Source organism: Xenopus laevis, chromosome 4L (genome assembly GCF_017654675.1).
Source record: "Xenopus laevis strain J_2021 chromosome 4L, Xenopus_laevis_v10.1, whole genome shotgun sequence".
In the NCBI taxonomy this organism is placed as follows: domain Eukaryota; kingdom Metazoa; phylum Chordata; class Amphibia; order Anura; family Pipidae; genus Xenopus; species Xenopus laevis.
The window spans coordinates 22,285,231-22,305,287 of record NC_054377.1 but is presented as its reverse complement, the minus strand read 5'-3'; the positions used below and the strand labels follow the sequence as shown (position 1 = coordinate 22,305,287).

The window sequence follows — 20,057 nt, the reverse complement described above, 5'->3', positions numbered from 1 at the left end:
TAAGGGCCCTTACTCATGGGCGTTTGAAGCTGCGATCCCCTGCGTTCCGGTTTTATGCGTTCAGCCACAGGGGAGCGCAGGAGTAGACGCAATGAATTTTTTCAATGCTGCTATACTCACACAGACGCATGTAAGAGCTGAACACAGGAAAAATGCAACATGCTGCATCCCAACAGCCGCATTGAAAATAATTAATCGCGTCTACTCCTGCGCTCCTCTGCGGCTGAACGCATAAAACCGGAACGCAGGGGAGCGCAGCTTCAAACACCTGTGAGTAAAGGCCCTAAAACTAGCAGATTTTGGATTTGGTTTGTAGAATTTCAGATAATCATATAGCCCTTTGAATTAAGAACCCTGTCTATTTCCAAGAGTGGGACGGGTATGAACTGAGATAAGGATAGGGCTCATTTATGCAGACATAATTATCTCTCTTTAGAATAACTCCCGTAATTCTAGGTGTGTGGGGGGGCATACTAAAGTTAAAAACAAAGCAATACAGATGCAACCATTTGGCTTATTCTTATTATAATTAATGCGCTATAAAATGGCCGTTTATGTAGAACCTCTTTAAATAACTATGGATTATACAGTGAGAACAGACTTTGAAAACTTTCTTTTGATATGACCATTGACATAAATCTTTGTGTATTTAGTTGATGTTTTAAATAAAGGAACAGAAATTTCCTGGGACCAAAAAAAAACAAACAAACTGGGAATGCCTCTGGAATTTTTGTTTTTTGAGGAATGTGAAGTCAAGTAACAAACCTCAACAATATGTTTTTTATAGTGCTAACAGGGTCGGACTGGGTTGGCGTTAAACCTGGACAAAACCCGGTATTCCCCCACCGGCCCAAACCCGCTCCCCCGATCGGCCGACCCCCGAAAGAAAACGAATAGGCAAAGGAATTTTACACTGTTAGGGCAGAGACACTCGCGGAGATTAGTTGCCCGACAACAAATCTCTTCTTCAGGGCGACTAATCTCCCTGAACTGCCTTCCTGCCGGCTAGAATGTAAATCGCCGGCGGGATGGCAAATGCAATGCTTCTTGTTTCCTCATGAGGCTACTTCAGAAAATCTCCCTAAATCTGGGCATTTGTCTCTGCCCTTATACATAGGGAATATGTCCCTTTTAAAGGAGAAGGAAACCCCCTGGGCGCAAAACCCCTCCCCCCTCCGGTGTTGCCCCCCCCAGGCCTACCTGTCCCCCTGGGCAAATGCCCCTAACTTGTTACCCACCCCTCTGCACAGGTCCTGTCCACAGAGTTCACAGTCGCCATCTTCTCCCACGCGCGTCTTCTTCCTGCTTTGACTTGCGTCTTCTGGCGCGCGCCAAATGTCACAAAGTGAAATCGGAAAACTTTGTGACATTCGGCGCTTGCGCAGTACAGCCGTACCAGTAAATGTTCCTACTGCGCATGCGCCAGAATACGCCGGTCAAAGCAGGAAGAAGACGCGCGTGGGAGAAGATTGCGACTGTGAACTACGTGGACAGGACCTACGCAGAGGGGTCAGTAACAAGTTAAGGGCATTTGCCCACGGGGACAGGTAGGCCAGGGGGGAGGGGGTTTTGTTTCCTTCTCCTTTAATAAATAGGGATAAATACCTAAAAACAGTGTGCTTAAAACATATTTAGCTTATTGTAATAGAGGAATCCATTAAAAATTTGTCATTTTTATAAGCAAACCATACACTGAAAACTTCCTAAAATAATATTAAAAAAAAGACTGAACATAACTGTGTGTTGCAAGAAAACCTGAAAAAGTTGATCAGTTCATCGGAAAGCCCTGCTGTGTCTTCCATTGGTCATATACATTATATTGTAAATGCGGTGGCTCAGACAATTTTGTTTCTACACCGTTTGGTGACATGCCTATTATTTTTGTTGGTTTTATACATTTTAAGTCCCCGTTTGATGCGCGTTAACCAGTGGTCGGAAATCGGTTGGGCGGATTGTGTTGCTGCAGGAGGCAAATGCTCTGGGTTGTTAGAGTTCGGTGCAGGAGTCGAAAGCTTGAGGGATTTAGGGTTTGCTGGAGATGTTTTCACATGTGAGTGTGTAGAGTTCTCACTTGAATGACATTCCTGTGGTTCTTTATTAAGTGTTTCTCCTGAAAGATTTGTGGCTATGGCTTGGAAAGAAGCCAAACTGCTATTAGTTGCTTCGGCTTGCACAGCATGTGTCATGTTTGCAGCACAGTCTTCACTTTTCTCCACTGTCGCTTTTTTAGATTCTTCTGAAATCAAAGTTTTTCCTACAAATATTTACAGACATTTTGGTTACATAAAAACATACATGCCTGCTGTTTAACCCACCGAATAATAACCCACATTATAATAAGTACAATATTTTTATTAATACATTATTTTCTTAAAAATGTTGAATAATCTGTCTTTGAACATTGTCCTAGCTGAATCCATGCAGTGTATCTTAGAAATGAGTCCATAAATTGAATCAATCCCTTGACACCACCATTAAAGGTTTATTGTAGGTATCCGGGATTCAGCCTTTTTCAGCAGGATTCGCATTTGGCTGAATCCTTGTGCCTGGCCGAACTGAATCTGAATCCTGATTTGAATATGTAAATTAGGGGTGGGAAGGGACATCACGTGACTTTTGTCACAAAACAAGTCAAAAATATTCCCTACTTTTTCCTTTCACAGCTCTAATTTGCATATGCACATTAGGATTGGGTTCGGTATTTGGCCAAATCTTTCACAAAGGATTCGAGGATTCAACGAATCCCAAATATTGGATTCTGTGCATCCCTAGTTTATTGGTTCCATTTCTTGCTTTACCCTAATGGGATCAGTGTAAGGGTAAGGCCAGACGAGGAGATTCGGGGAGGTTTTGTCGCCTGGTGACTAATCGCTACGTCTTTTGCGCGACTATCTCCCCGAACTGCCTCAGGGTTTTTTCCCCATAGGCTACAGCGCAAAATCGCCTGCGCTAATGCACATGCGGCGATGCGTTTTCAATAGTCACCCAAAGTTGCCCATGAATCCTCGAATCCTTTGTGAAAGATTTGGCCGAACCCAATCCTAATGTGCATATGCAAATTAGAGCTGTGAAAGGAAAAAGTAGGGAATATTTTTTACTTTTTTTGTGACAAAAAGTCACGTGATGTCCCTTCCCACCCCTAATTTACATATGCAAATTAGGATTCAGATTCAGTTCGGCCAGCCACAATGATTCAGCAAAATCCAAATCCTGCTGAAAAAGGCTGAATGTGTTGCTTTTCAACAGTAATTTAATGGGCTTTAAACCAATAAAAAAAATAATTGATGTCAACTTACTCCTAGTGCTTCTCTGAGCATTTTTATACTGCCAAAACCAGGCTTTTGGCTCAACTGAAAGTCAGCAACCCTAGGGTTAACTGAATACAGGGAGTCCCCGGGTTACAAACATCCAACTTACGTAAATTCAACTTGCACTTACAAATGGAGGCTATTAGAGTAATGTACTGTGGTTTGCTTGGCCTTTATTAGCATTTAGCTTTAATAAGCCACCCGCCCCAGCCCACTCTGGTGTGTGTTAAAAAAAATACGCAAAGAAAGGTAAAAATAAATACTATGTTCAGACTTTCTTCAAGAAAACTCAAGACTTTTTTGGATTTTTCCCAGAAAACCATGAAATCTTCGGATTATTGAGCAAAACCCAGCTCAGATCAAGATATCTTTGGGACTTCTCCCACTGACTTATATGTGACCTTGGCAGGTCTGAGATGCTGGATTTTCAGATTCAGACTTTTTCTATCCTGGGGGTATAATATTTTATAGTACAAAAAAAAAACACAAATTTTTTGGGTTTTTGGCATTCGGACTTTAATATATATATAGATATAGATATATATACAGATACAAGAGTCCTCTGCACTCAACCCATTATCAATATATTTAAGACAGACATTTTGTGCATACTGCTACTGAAAAATGCCTTACCCTTTAAACAACACAAGGATTGTTTGTCCATATATTGCAATATATTTAAGCTGGCCAACTACGTCAAAGTCATCCCATATCTGGCCAGTCCTACGCTCAATTTTCATCTGATTCATTAAGAATTCTATTACTTCATTATACATTTTACAAAGGGACTAAGTTTTAACTGCAACTTACTTGCTGCTTTCAAAGTAAAACTCCCAAACTTGGCTGCCCTTTTATTAGATACCAGTGGGATCACCTGACTATATATATGTATATATAGAGAAAGCTAAATTGTTATTTATTTGCTCCACCATTATTTTTATAGTTCAGAGCCAGCTCAGTTCTGATTCTTACCAGAGATGAAAAGAAATGTGTCCATTATTGCCACATAGACGAAGTATAGGAGAATCCATTGCCAGGGCATAAAGCCAAGAACTGAAAACAATAAAACAATAAAAATGCACATTAACAAAGGAAGAGTCTTTTTTTTTTTTAACTTTGATTAGACCATTTTGTCTTAAAGGGCAAGGAAACACATTCATTAATTTCTAATCATTAATGTAATCACTAACTCTGAATCTCAGGCCATTGCTACTTTTCACTTAAAAATGCACTGGCCTGAGTACCGCACCACCATCTTTGTTCAATTTCCCAGGGGTTCCTTGAGAAGCTCCTACCAGAATGAAGTCAGACGTTCCACTATACTGTGCATTCGCTTATTCTGGACCAACAAACTGAATGTGCAGGAAGCATGGAACCCCTGGGAGACTGAACAAAGATGTCATATAGGAGTGATATACATAGAAATAACCAAGCTTGTGTGTTTTTTCAGTAAAGAGGAGCACCAACCTTTTCAAGGCTAGCAATCATATTCCTTGGGGATTTATTAGTTAATGGGGTGGTTCACCTTTAAAGTGATACTGACACTAAAAAACTACTTTCTACAATATGAATGTACATCAAAAGTTACCTATAGGTCATGCTGCAGCCCCCTCATAGGCAATCAGAGGGAGTCAGACAGGAAATGTAAAAGCATTGGGCAAATATTTATGGCAACATTATAAGAAGCATGTAAAAAAGATGTAAAAAAAGGTGCAATTTCTGGTGTCAGTATCTCTAAGTTAACTTTTAGTATGTTATAGATCAGTTTATTATATATTTGTTATAGTTTTTGAATTATTTGCCTTCTTCTGACTCTTTCAGCTTTCAGATGGGGGTCACTGACCCCATCTAAAAAACAAGGCTACAAATGTATCATTATTGCTACTTTATATCACTGATCTTTCTATTCAGGCCTCTCCTATTTATATTCCAGTCTCTCGTCCAAATCAGTGCATGGTTGTTAGGGTAATTTGAACCCTAACAATCAGATTGCTGAAATTGCAAACTGGAGAGCTGCTGAATAAAAAGCTAAAAAAACACAAATAATATATAATGAAAACCGATTCCAAATTGTTCCAGAAAATCACTCTTTACATTCAACTAAAATCAAATTCAAAGATAAACAACCCTTTTAAAACAGAAATGCTGCTCTACTCTAAAATAAAGCAGAGGTAGTGATAGAACTGCAACTTGCAGCTAAATACTATATATTATGAACAGAAGGCCTAGACCTTATTTTGACATCACATGGCTCAAACAAAAACCTCCAAACAACTGTAAAGATGCATTTTTTTTGACAGGGCATTTATCAAAACTGCAATTTTTTTAATGGTTTTGTCAAATTAAAAAGAAAATGTAAAAGAGCACATTATATAAAAAACACCATACAGGTATGCAATCCCTTATCCGGTAAACTGTAATCCAGAAAGAAAAGCCATCTCCCATAGAGCCCCATTTAAGCAAATAATTCAACATTTTACAAAAAAAATATTTCCTTTTTCTCTGTAATAATATAACAATACCTTGTAGTTGATTCTAACTAAGCTCAGTGAATCAATATTGGTGTGAAAGCAATCTCACTTGGCTTATTTAATGTATAAATTATTTTTTGCAGACTTATGGTATGGTGATCCAAATTATGGAAAGATCCCTTATCTGAAAAACCCCAGATCCAGAGCATTCCGGATAATAGATCCTATACCTGTATTTTTAATATAAATGTACTCACAGTAGGATGATATGCTGTAATATATTAATGCAGCGTTCATAGTGAAAATCACAATGATGGACAAACTTGCTATAAAAGCACAATAGAAAACAAAGAAGAAAAATGCAATAAACTCTCCAAAAAGGTTCTTTGGGTTAAATTTCAAACGGACACCTCTGTATTGACCCAGGACAAACCCTATGAGACAGAAAAAGGTTAATGTTTTAGTGTAAGTTGTTACATATAATCTAATAGTTAGGGTTGAAATGTAGCAGCATAGTTAAAGGAACACTGTCATGGGATAAATGTTTTTTTTTTTTTAACGCATCAATTAATAGTGCTGCTCCGGCAGAATTCTGCACTGAAATCCGTTTCTCATTTCCGTATACTCATTTAATTTTGAAATCTGACATGGGCTAGACATATTGTCAGTTTCCCAGTTGCCCCCAATCATGTGACTTGTGCTCAGATAAACTTCAGTCCCTTTTTACTGCTGTACTGTAAGTTGGAGTGATCTCACCCTCCTCCCTTCCCCCCAGCAGCCTAACAACAGAACGATGGGAAGGTAACCAGATAGCAGCCCCCTAACACAAGATAACAGCTGCCTGGTAGATCTAAGAAACAGCACTCAGTAGTAAAATCCAGGTCCCACTGCGACAGATTAAGTTACATTGAGTAGGAGAAACAACAGCCTGCCTGTTCCATCCTAAAGTGCTAGCTCTTTCCGAAAGCACATGACTAGGCAAAGTGACCTGAGATGGCTTCTTACACACCAATATTACAAATAAAAAAAAAATACACTTGCTGGTTCAGGAATGAGATTTCATATTGTAAAGTGAATTATTTGCAGTGTAAACAGTGTAATTTAGAAATAAAAACGACATCATAAAAATCATGACAGAACCCCTTTAATTACTACTGCAAAGTATATTAGACATCAGAATTGCTTCATTTGCTAACATGGTTAGCAAATGGTTATTGGTTGTTATAAATTAATAGATGTAGCAGATCTTGAGAGCATTTATTACATTACCCTATGGTGTACAATGACCCAAGGTTTATGTATCAGTTATTATTTTCTGTTCTTAGAAGCAATATTACTGTATTGAAGGTTAACTTGGAGACCCATCTTATACCTCATGAAGATTTTAGGGTGTTGTCACCATTGTTTTCCACCACCTTGAACTAGGGATGCCCAGAATTGACTGTTATGAGATTCAGCCGAATCCTGAATCCTTCGTTTGCCGGAATACCAAATCAAAACCTTATTTTGCATATTCAAATTAGGGCCAAGAAGAGACAATGAGAACCACATGCGACAGAGAACCACAAAAAGTCACATGATTTTGAAAATTCGGTTCAGCCAGGCACTTGGACACTGCTGAAAAAAGGCAGAATCCTGGCCAAATGCTGAAACAAATCCTGTGTTCGGTGCATCTCTAACCTTGAACCCTTTATAACTTAAGGATATATATACATTAGTCTGATTGGGGATCTTAAAGGACACAATGTTTACACATCAAAAATGGGTACAAACAGAGCAATCTCTCTTGATGGGGGACACAATAGTGTTTTCTAAGAAAGGCTCCTGTCGAGTGCATTGGCAGCCATGCTGGGGCACTCATGTGTAGTATAAGAAGCCATGTGTCCCAACATTTGCAGTGAATACTCAAAGGCCAACATTTAGGGTATTATTTATCAAAGGTATACAGTATAAACTTTTTTAGACCTCGAATGTACTCACAACTCGAATGGTTTCTAATTTAAGAAAAAAGTAGAATGGAAAAAACTTGAATAAGTGAGTTTGGGTTAACAACCCGTAAACTCAAATTGAACGAGTTTTCGTCGGGAAAAAACTCGAATCTCTCGAATTGATCAAGTTTGAGTGAAACCCTCTGAAAAAAACTTGAACATCATGAAAGCTATTAACATCTTCAAATGGTTCAAGGGACCTCTGCCATTGACTCCTACATGACCTCGACAGGTTTTAGATGGTGTATTTTCCGATTTGAGCTATTTCCAAGGTCGGGGTATAATAAATCTTGAAATATTCAAGTTTTTTTAATCTTTTTTAAAATCTTTTTGACTCAATTATAACTTAGAAAACTTGATTTTTTGTGGGAAACACAACTAGTACCTTAATAAATCTCCCCCTTAATGTTATACAATTATTGCAAGTGCTGTGTATTATTGTTAGTAGGATGGCCGTCTCTTGCGCTCTTCCATAAAGGCCCCTGTCCCGGCAAACACTCCAAACTTTAGCACTCTAACCCCTATATGTAATAAAAAAGCACTAAGTTTGCCAATGAGCAGTTGCCCTTAGCAACCAATAGAATCATTGCTTTTAAACAAGTGACTAGTAAATGCTACCTTCTGATTGGTTGCTATGGGTAACTGCTCCTGGGCAAACTTAGTGTCTTTTATTGCATAACCCCCCTAAAGCTCTAAAAACCTTTACAGGTGTTCTTGTGTTAGCTGCCTTTTGGTTTGATAAACTACTAATCAGTTGGCTGTACCAGTGACTGACTACAGCTGCACTTCCGTGAGCATTACAAGTATAGCATCAAGCTTCATAGGCCGTGTGACAAGTGGAGAATGTTACCACAACATATCGGGGGTTATTTATCAAAGTCCGAATTTATCTCAATATTTTCTTCTTTAAACTCCGATCAAATCCGCTCATGTTTTTTACGCTTATTTATTATTGCATTTTCTCGAAAAATCTCCTTTGCGTGAAAAAACAGATTTTCAAGATTTTTTTGGATCTTTCATCCGATTTTTCACCCAAAAACTCAGATTTTTGCTCGAAAACACGGAAAACTTCGGGGTATTGCACGAAACCCAGCGCACATTAAAAAATCATTGTGACTTCTCCCATTGCAACATCGACAGGTCTGAGATGCCGGATTTTCAGATTCTGACTTTTTCCATCCTCAGGGTTTAATAAATTTTGAAAAATTAATGGTTTTTTAAAAGTCCGATTTTATTGTGATTTTTGCATTTGGAGTTTAGTAAATAACCCCCATCATGTCTGCTTGAATTACAGACAAGAAAACATGACTTTCAAGTTCTAAAGTAGTTTAATAAAATGTGTTACGACACCAGTACAATATTCACTTGTGAGTTTATGGCATCACAATGCAATTTATATGAAAGCAAATAAGTTTACTTACTAAATAAAACTAATTGCATTATAGGGATCATCACAGGGAGAATCCAGTTGGAAAAAAATAAAAATATGTTGATGCTTAGAAGAACACTGGTTACATTCTGCTGACCTGTAGGTAAATGTAAAGAGGACCATGTAAGTAGAAGTAGATATATATACTGTGTATATATATATATATATATATATATATATATATATATATATATATATATATATATATATATATATATATATAATGTATAGTTGAAGTTTACCTGCACATAGTCCGATGAACAAGCCAGAAAACACCCAGCCAGATGCTTTCCAAATTCCTGAAATATATAAGTAACAGTAACATTTTACTACATTAACTTGGTATTGGGAATAATGTCAGCCAGTTTTAAAAAGAAAATAATTGTAATAGTACTGGCATATTAGGCATGCAGGGAAAACCATATAGGTATGAAAAGAGTTATATACGATGCTCAGGACCTGGGGTTTTCCAGATAAGGGCTCTTTCTTTAATTTGGATCTCCATACTTACGTCTTCTAAAAATCAATTAAACATAAAATAAACCCAATAGGATAGTTTTTGCATCCAATAAGGATTCATTATGGTGCCGATTCACTAACTTCGAGTGAAGGATTCGAAGTAAAAAAACTTGGAATTTTTTGGGCTACTTCGACCATCGAATGGGCTACTACGACCTTCGACTACGACTTTGAATCAAACTATTCGAACTAAAAATCGTTCGACCATTCAACCATTCGATAGTCGAAGTACTGTCTCTTTAAGAAAAAACTTCGACCCCCTAGTTCGCCATCTAAAAGCTACCGAACTCAATGTTAGCCTAAGGGGAAGGTCCCCATAGGCTTGGCTAACTTTTTTTGATCGAAGGATATTCCTTCGATCGTTGGATTAAAATCCTTCGAATCGTTCGATTCAAAGGATTTTATTGTTCGATCGAAGGAATAATCCTTCGATCGTTCCATCGCACTATTTGCGCTAAAATCCTTCGACTTCGATATTCGAATAATTAACCCTCGATATTCGACCCTTTGTGAATCGGCCCCTATATGTTGGATAGGATCAAGAACAATGTATTGTTTTATTATAACATAGAAAAAGGAAATATGTTTTAAAACCTGAAATTATTTGATTAACATGGAGTTATGGGAGATGACCTTTCCATAATTCAGTTCTTTCTGGATCCCATACCTGTACTTCTAAAGCTAGGTATCACAAATATGCAGAACAGAGTTAGATTGGGAGCTTTCCTGATGCAAGTTAGTTTCTAATTTTAATTACAGTGCATTAAAACTAAACTCTTATATTATCCTCTATAATTTAAGTGAACCTGAAGAATTTTGATCCTTTACGTTTGCGTCACTCATCTTTTCTATCTTAAAAAAAAAACTGATATTTGAAACACATATTCTGATATGAGCTAAAAAATAGATACTTACGCCTATATCTTTCATTATAGAGCTTCATGGAATGTAGGATTCCCACTGCCTGTGAACTGAAAAGTGTAATAAAAAGAAGCAAACGGGTAACACATGAAATAAACAGTGAGATATATGCAAGCTGGTTTGTCTCCCGTTGGTAACCTGTATAAAAAAGAGAGGACATAATTACTTAACCTGGCCATGGATGTTGAGATTTTTAAAAGATCCGATCCTCATCGCGAGACCACGATTTTCTTGGAACGATCGTACGAATTGACCATCAACTAAAAAGACCAATTTGCCAGGAAAACAAAGGGGAGCTGCCTGTTTGGCCCTGCAAACATAGATAGATTGCACTGGGACCGACAAAGATTTTTTGACCTGGACGATCAATTTCCTGAAAGATGTCGGCCGAAAAATCGTAAGATGTACGACCGTTCGAATCCCACTAACCGCATGATGATTTCGAAGGATTGGTCGGACTTAACTTATGGAGGCACATGAATTCTGTTTTACTCTACATTCGAATATTCGATTACTTATTATAAAAATCGAATATAATTTTACAAAGACGAAAATGAGAAAATTCAAATCGAATTCGTTCAAATTTGATTTGAGTTTTTTCTCTGAAAAAAATCGGAAGGCTGCAAACATCTCCAAATTGATCCCTGGACCTCTCCCATTGACTTTAACGGTAATTTGGCAGGTTTTAGGTGGCAAACAGTCAAATTCAAATTCTTAAAGGGCCAGAGTATGATAAATCTTGAAAATCAAATTTTTTTAAAAACTCAAATTGAGTTTGGATAATTACCTAGTCGAATTTGACAGTTTTGACCATAAACAAAATTCAACCCTTAATAAATCTGCCCCTTAGTATGATGTGGAGAGTGATATTCTGAGACAATTTGCAATTGGTTTTCCATTTTTATTATGTGTGGTTTTTGAGTTATTTAGCTTTTCATTCAGCAGCTCTTCAGTTTGCAATTACATCAACCTGGTTTCTGGGGGTACAAATTACCCTAGTAACCATGTATTGATTTGAATAAGAGACTGGAATATGAGAAGCCTGAATAGAAAGATGAGTAATAAAAAGTAGCAATAACAGTACATTTGTAACCTTAAAGAGCATTTGTCTTTAGATGGAGTCAGTGACCCCCATTTGAAAGCTGGAAAGAATCAGAAGTAAAAGGCAAATTATTCTAAAACTATAAAAAATAAATAATGAAGACCAATTGAAAAGTTGCTTAGAATTGGCCATCAAATAACATACTAAATGATACTTTAAAGGTGAACCACTGATTTAAAAGAGAAGGAAAGGTGAAATCACTGGTGGGATGCCACATATTAATCACCTACTAGTAATTATAATCAGTTATCAGATACCCTGGCCAGTGCAGTTTTCTACTTACAGAAGCGGCTGCCTGGGGTAATAGGTAAGTGATTGCAATTACTAGGAGGTGGCTATCATTTGGCATCCCCAGTGATTAACCCTCTCTTACTTTAATAGGTTTAATGGTAACAATTGTTGGCTTTCATTCATCTATAATAAAATATTCTATCTGTTATATCTGTGTTGGAATATAGGGAATAATATAATTCCTATTGTAAAATAAAAAAGGATATCAAAATTCACAAAGAAGTTCTAGGACTATATAAAGGCTACAGGATACAAACTGCATGCTTTTAAGGTCATGGAATTTCAAGTTGACTTCTAGTAGCCTAATATTTTGAAGCAGGGTTCTTATACTTAATTTATAAGTTATAACCCTTGGGAGCACCATAAATATGGATATATTTTACAGTTTATTCATAGCTGCTGTTTATTACAGGGATGTGACCTGTTATCTAGAATGCTTGGTACCTGGGGTTTTCCGGATAACAGATCTTTCCGTAATTTGGATCTTTATAGCTTAAATCTACTAGAAAATCATGTAAACATTAAATAAACCCAATAGGCTGGTATTGCTTCCAATAAGGATTTGTTGGGATCAAGTACAATGTACTGTTTTATTATTGCAGAGAAAAACTTTTGGATAAAAAGGAGTCTATGTGCGATGGCCTTTTCATAATTTGGATATAGGAAAATGTTTCCTATACCTGTGGTTTGTATTAAACTTACAAAATGTAAATAACAAGGTTAAAACATGATGGTTTTATCATTTATTTACATGAGAAAAACATCAAGAATTGACTTATACAGTATAGGGCCAGAGGTGGTTTATTAAAGAAAAAATATATTGTATTTTTCATGTGCAAATAGTGTGGTTTCGGGGATTAGCACAAAGAGAACAGTAGCAGAATGGTTGTATATACAGCAAAAAATAGAATAATGTCATGGCTAGAATGATGTCTGACCTGTAATTCTTGCATTGCTTGTTTTACATAGTGTATTTAAATAGGTGCAATAGAGCTGTGCTTAAAAAAATATTCTGCAACTAGTACTAACTACAAAAGGAAACTTAATTCATATTTACCGTACATGGTATATGTGATCTACATCTGAGATATGCAACATTTGATGACTATTTAGTGCTATATGTCTTCTATTTTGACAGCAATTATACACATATATATATATATATATATATATATATATATATATATATATATATATATATATATGTATATATTTACTGTACACACCCAGTTTACCTTTCTGCATGGGGCCATTATTGTGCTGAAACCGGAAAGGCCCTTCCCCAAACGATTGCCACAAAGTAACGAACATGGAATTGTGAATGCCATTGTATTATATGGCCTTAATGTTTGCTTTCAATAGAACCAGGGGCAGGGAGGCATTTATGTTGGTTGCTTACTACTCCACCTGTTAGAGAAGAACGATTTGCCCTAAATGCTTGTTATTGCATTTATTTGTTTTGTCATTGCAGTGATTGAATAGAACCTCTTGCAGTCTACAGTCTGATCCGTGTGTGTGACTTTTGGAAGGGCCCTACTCATTATTTAGCAGCTTACTTGTTGCTGATTTACTAATTTTCTCCTTGGCTAGAAGATAAAGGAATAGATTTAAGTACACCAGGGAAAATTCTTGCAATACAGGTATTATTGCTCCATCAGTAGCACACAACCCTAACTGGATATATCAGAAACTCTCTCTGATGTGAACCAACAGCTTGTTGTTCACCTTTAAATTAGCTTATAGTATGATGTAGACAATTTGTAATTGGTTTTAATTTTTTATTATTTCTGTTTTTTTAGTTTGCTATTTCAGTCATCTGGTTGCTAGGGTCCTAATTACCCTAGCAACCATGCAGTGATTTGAATAAGAGACATTAATATGAATAGGAGAGGCCTGAATAGAAAGATAAGTAATAAAAAAATAGCAATAACAATACATTTATAGCTTTACAGAGCATTTGTTTTTACATGGGGTCATTTGAAAGGTGGAAAGAATTGGAAGAAAAATGCAAATAATTTAAAAACAATAAAATATAAATAATGAAGACCAATTGAAAAGATGCTTATGAATGATTCGAAGTAAAAATAGTTTGACCATTCGATAATCGAAGTGCTGTCTCTTTAAAAAAAACTTCAACCTGATACTTTGCCAAATTAAAGCTACCGAAGTCCAATGTTAGCCTATGGGGACCTTCCCCAGCGCTTTTCTAAGTTTTTTTTGGTTGAATAAAAATCCTTTGATCGATCGCTTAAAATTGTTCGAATCGTTTAGCTTTTGCGCTAAAATCCTTCGAATTCGAATATATTTTACTTCGAGGGTCGAATTCGAGGGTTTTTTAACCCTCGAAATTCGACCCTTGATAAATCTGCCCCTTAATGTTTACATGATTTTCTAGTAGACTTAAGGTATGAAGATCCAAATTACGGAAAGATCTGTTATCCCGAAAACCCCAGGTCCTGAGCATTCTGGATATCAAATCCCATACCTGTACTATATTACAAGTATGTATGTGTCCCCATAAGGCCAAGATTTTCTTTTAGCTTTTTATATGGCATCACTGCTACATAATAATCCAGCCCCAAAGCATATGACATTCCAGATAGTTGGCCTATGGCATGGTAATATTTGACCAGTACTAATTTAAGGAACAAAACTGAGCTTATCTTTTACAACGATGCTTAAAGGTTTAGTTCCTTAGCAGTTTGAACACTGAGGTTGGTTGTTTCCACAAACAATACTTATTTTTATCATATACATATACTTTATTCTTTTTTTCACCATTACAGCAAGAGAAGACAGGATCCGGAAAAGACAGGAAAAATCACATTTTCATATACAACACGTACAAAATATGATTATGAATACATAGTACAGACATGTAACATCCCTTCATTTCAGCCTTATTATTGGGATGTTCTTAATTGATCAGACGTGAGTTTACATAAACGTTCTATATAACTGCCATTAATGCATCTCACCTGCAGTCAGGTTTTCCATGGTCCCTTTTTACAGTGCGTGGTAGCTTGATATACAGGTATGTGCTGCTGTCATTCTCAGTGACACATTGCTGTTGTTATTCAGAGGTTTTTTTGTTTTTGTTTTCCTGAAACTCAGACCTCCCCCCGGAGGAGTGACGGACGTGCTCCAGGCCCATATAAAGGAATAAAGTATTTCTAGTGTTCTGCAACAACTGGGCAAAGAAGCAAATAGGCTTTTCTCTAACTGAGCTTTGGAGACAAAATTATAAACAAAATAACTCCCAACTCAATAAATATAAACTCAAACATGTCAGAGGCTGGATGTTCATACAATATAAAGATAACAATGTAAGATAGTTCTGCAGGGGGTTTCCTCCTTGTACTCTGGTTTCCACCCAAGCTCCAAAAATATACTGGCAGGTTAATTTGTTCCTGATAAAATTGACCACAGTGTGTATGAATGTGATAGGGACTTAAGACTGTAAGCTCCACTGGGACAGACTGATGTGCATGATGTATAATAGATAACAAATAATATACACAATCTTGGTGAGTAAGGATAGATTATTGATTATGTCTCACAGGTATAGAAAACAAGACCTTGAATGAGTCCCAAGCAACAGTTATTTGGGCCCCTTACTTCTTCAGAAAGCACAATAATCCCAAACACTATAAAGTTTCAGAGCCACCTCACTGTGTATAGTATCACCCAAAAGAAGGAAAGTGTTTGGGTTTATGACAATTAAATAAAACAAATAATTTTTCCATGCAATAAGTAAATTATAATAAACAGCTGCTGCTGGATCAATTTGTTTTCACCAAGCAGATTATAGGGGTGCAGGGAACTCAGTGGTTCGCTGACCAATAAGCAGTTTTGTGAAAAATGTCTTATCAGCAAAGTTTAGGGGAAGCACTAAAATGATTTTGCTGTGGGGTATCCTGCGGTCGAAGTAAAATCGTTCGATTGAACGATTAAATCCTCCTAATCGAACGATTCGAAGGATTTGATCGATCAATCGAGTGATTTTACTTTGACGTTCAAAAAATTGAAGAAAAATAGAAGGTCCCCATAGGCTAACATAGCATTTCGGCAGGTTTAATTTGCCGAAGTATTGAAGTCGAAGTTTTTTTTAAAGAGACAGTACTTCGATCATCGAATGGTCGAATATTCAAACTATTTTACTTCTAATCGAAGTCAAGTCGTAGTATCCTATTCGCTGGTCGAAGTATCCAAAAAATTACTTTGAATTTCAATTTTTTTTTACATTGAAAATTCCCTAGAATTTACTTCGACCCTTGATAAATCTGCCCCACAGTGTTCATTCACTAAACAGGCTGCTTAGGATAAAAGAGAGTACTTAAAGGGATACTGTCATGGGGAAAAAAATCAAAAAGCATCAGTTAATAATGCTCTTCCAGCAGAATGCTGCACTGAAATCCATTTCTCAAAAGAGCAAACATATTTTTTTATATTTAATTCTGAAATCGGACATGGGGCTACACATATTGTCTGTTTTCCAGCTGCCCCCAGTCATGTGACTTGTGCTCTGATAAACTAAAATCTAAATCCTTTCCATGAACTGATTTCACTTATTAATAATTTTTCTCATAAAATTTGAGCGACAAAACATCACAAAAAAATAGAGCATCATTTCATATCATAAGTTTTAGATGAGACAATTGTTGGATGAAAACACCCTGACCTTTTCAGATTATCCAGAGATAAGAAACAACTTCAGGGACATCTGCCATTGACTGCTACATGACAGGTTTGAGATTACGTATTTTCAGATTTGGATTTTTAGTAGCTTTAGGGGTATGATAAATCTCTAAAGATTTGAGTTGTACCCTTTAAAACCTTGACCAGAAAAAATCTTGTTTGATAAATGGGCCTCTTAGTGTCAGCTGGGCAATCATGAGTGCTTAGGGGACATGTATTTAATTTCCAAATATTCTTTATTGATTTTCAAAAAAAAAAAAAAGAAAGTTGGGTATACAGTATACTTTCATGCATCATACACATTTCTTTACGCATTACTGAGTACACCATTGGGGAAGGGGAAGGGAGGGTAGTTAGTAAGGATAAGGATTTTGCCGTATTCAACATTGCTCGAATACGACCCTATCTCAGTTCAGAATCAACTAAAACACTGATTCAGTCTCTCATCATCTCCCGCCTTGATTACTGCAATTTACTCCTCACAGGTATTCCAACAAGTCACCTTTCACAACTCCAATCTGTTCTAAACGTGGCCGCTAGACTCCTTCATCTAGCTCGCCGCTCAACATCAGCTGCTCCCATATGTATGTCCCTTCACTGGCTTCCAATCTCTTCTAGAATCAAATTCAAATTACTTACACTCACATTCAAGGCCCTTAATAATGAAACCCCTCCATATATTTCATCTCTAATCTCCAAATACTCTTCTTCACGCAACCTACGCTCTGCTTCTGATCTTCGCCTCACTTCTCCTCTGATCACTTCTGCCCATTCTCGTCTACAAGACTTCTCTCGAGCTTCTGCTTTTCTCTGGAACTCTCTGCCACAAGCTGTCAGACTTTCTCCTTCTTTCCAAACTTTCAAGCGCTCCTTAAAGACCCATCTGTTTAAAGAGGTTTATTTGATGTACCTTAATTAATCATTGCTGTATCAAAAATGACAAAATGTTTTTATAATCCTAATGTCTAAATTGTACCCTAACCTTTTAGTTTGTAAACTCTAATCTCTAGGTCCTTCTAACCCTATTGTACTTGGTAATCCTTGTTTGTTATCCACCATTTATTCCCTGTTTGCTTTAACTGCAGTGATGATTTTCCGATATCTATTTTGCTGAGCACCAGGGATCCGTTTCTTTTGGGCCAGGGTGTGCGTCTGCATTTGGATATCTTCCCCAAGTCAAGCAGACTCCCAAGGTGTTCTGGAGGAGGAGGCGGAGTGCTAAAAAATAATCACACAGAGATCCTCAAGAACCTGCATTTTACTCACCCAGTGCCCAAACTAGAGGTAGCAGACAGTGGTACAAGCCTAACGAGCCCATCCACACACCATTATGTCCTAGGCACATACCTCTTCTGTCTACCTCTAGTTTCAGCCCTGCCCTGGTTCTTCTTTTGCTTACCTGACACAAATATCCAAAATAATGTGCCCGCATGTGACTAGTAATATAACCCTTGGGCATTTTCTCCTTTTACACCAGTAATTCTTATAAGATTCCTGCAAAAAATTCACATATCAATGACCTATTACTTGGTGCAGCAGGATATGTTACGCCATTATGAATTCTTAGTAATAATTAGTAATAATAATAAAATAATCAAGTCCAAGCTGATCTAAAATCTTTAACCCAGCTTAAAATATATTACACAGGTAAAAGCTTTTATGATCAAACATACACTGGCCTCTAGTGGCAGCAGCCACTTCATGAATAATTTACATCCAGATATCCTTTTCCTTATCTATAATTAAACAATAGAAAGTCTGTTAAGATATAAATTGTGTAATATTATAATCACTGTTTATATATTCCACAAGTCCCCATTCTTTTGAATCAACCTTGCTTCTTTCATTAAAAATAGTTTATCCTTGTGTCTACCTAGTCTTAACTATTCTACTACCTGAAATATTAAGTATTGGATTAAATTATAAGGAAACTGTGACCTTTTAGATTGAATAATTCTTCACACATTAACATTATTTTACGTGAAACAATTTGTATTTTAATTTGACTTCAATTGTTTTATTATGGTCATTGAAATGAAGTTGGCTCTTACCATGAGAGGGAAGTATATCCATTATAAAAAAGAGTTTTGCAGAGTCTAAAATGTTCTCAGAATGTGAATAAAAATAGTCAATATAAAGTTGAAAAGTCAATATAAAGGAAAAAATGTACGGGTCTTAAAATAATACAATACTGTTGTAAAAAAAAGTGAAACTAGTGGCGACAAATTTTTTAAAAAAGATCTTGAATGGGTTAACCAAGATTGCCTTATTTTGCAGTGAAAAATCATGGCCCAACTTACCAAACATGTAAGGTGGGCCATGTGGGGTCAGTATGTATCAAACTTTTCAATGTGAATATTAATAAATAATTTATTTATCATAAATAAGCATTTGGAAATATATCTTTTGATACAACTTTTTGCATTTTGGCCACCTGCCAATAAAGCCTTGTCCAGGAGTGCCGTCCATTCATCTTGTTTGTTACATGTCACAGTAAGGGACACTGAGGACTGAGTACCTAGCTTGGGGGAGTAGCGGAGAGCTGGAGCGGTCTCTTTTTGTTTTACATTTAGTAAATAAGTCCCTTTAAGTTACCAGAATTAGCTTCTTGCATGCAGGCTGCTGCAGCCTCAGGCGAGTTTCTCAACTCTCCTCAAAGTGGACCCTATCCAGTGAAACCTCTCTACCTTTCTACACTTTGGTTTTTATGTCTTCTTAATGCACTTTCCTTGGTGAAGCATAAGTTGCTCTTGCTAAGCTGGCCTGTCTAACTCCTATGACTACGAAAGAATCAGCTTTTCACTGCCTTTACCTTGTTCGTGGGTTTCCTTTTCCCTGCCTTCTCTACCGTTGCTGGTCTCCTTAGGGTTTGATTGATTCTTAGGCCTTATGCTCCAGGCTCCAATCACATCTTCCCCTAGTATTAGCAGACCAAAGAGCCATGTGCTCCATCTCATTATATAACTTTTTTTTTCAGGAAATGGTCATAAGATCCCTGGGCAATTTGGGGAAAGCTCGTCCCCTCAAGGCATAGCTAACAAAACTGGAACTTACATAACATAGTAAGTAAGGTTGAAAAAGAGACACATGTCCATCGAGTTCAACCTTTTTTTTTTTTTACTTTTAACTACCTATCTGCCAGTTGATCCAGAGGAAGGCAAAAAAACCCATCTGAAGCCTCTCCAATTTGCCTTAGAGGGGGAAAAATTCCTTCCTGACTTCATGAGCAGTGGGGGGAATGAACCCTTTTGGGCCCACGTAAAAAAAAATATACTTTGAAGGACACCAGCATTTAAAGGAAATAATGCTTGGTGTACTTAGAGCTTGTTT

The 20,057-nt window shown here is 36.9% G+C and overlaps 1 protein-coding gene across 3 annotated transcripts; it reads right to left on the bottom strand.

Annotated features, from left to right (window-relative positions):
- Window positions 1–1,653: 1,653 nt before the first annotated feature.
- Window positions 1,654–15,357, bottom strand: LOC108713859. 3 transcript variants are annotated; one of them, XM_018257527.2, is made up of 7 exons: window positions 15,008–15,357; window positions 10,631–10,774; window positions 9,439–9,495; window positions 9,189–9,293; window positions 6,037–6,213; window positions 4,281–4,361; window positions 1,654–2,254 (listed from the first exon to the last, which is right to left on the bottom strand). In XM_018257527.2, the coding sequence occupies exons 1-7, from the start codon at window positions 15,024–15,026 to the stop codon at window positions 1,836–1,838; spliced, it is 1,002 nt and encodes a 333-aa protein (XP_018113016.1). In that variant the 5' UTR covers window positions 15,027–15,357; the 3' UTR covers window positions 1,654–1,835. The 3 variants fall into 3 exon arrangements, with proteins under 3 accessions (XP_018113016.1, XP_018113015.1, XP_041445898.1); XM_018257526.2 differs by lacking the exon at window positions 15,008–15,357 and having other exon boundaries at window positions 10,631–10,891; XM_041589964.1 differs by lacking the exons at window positions 6,037–6,213; window positions 15,008–15,357 and having other exon boundaries at window positions 10,631–10,891.
- Window positions 15,358–20,057: the final 4,700 nt, after the last annotated feature.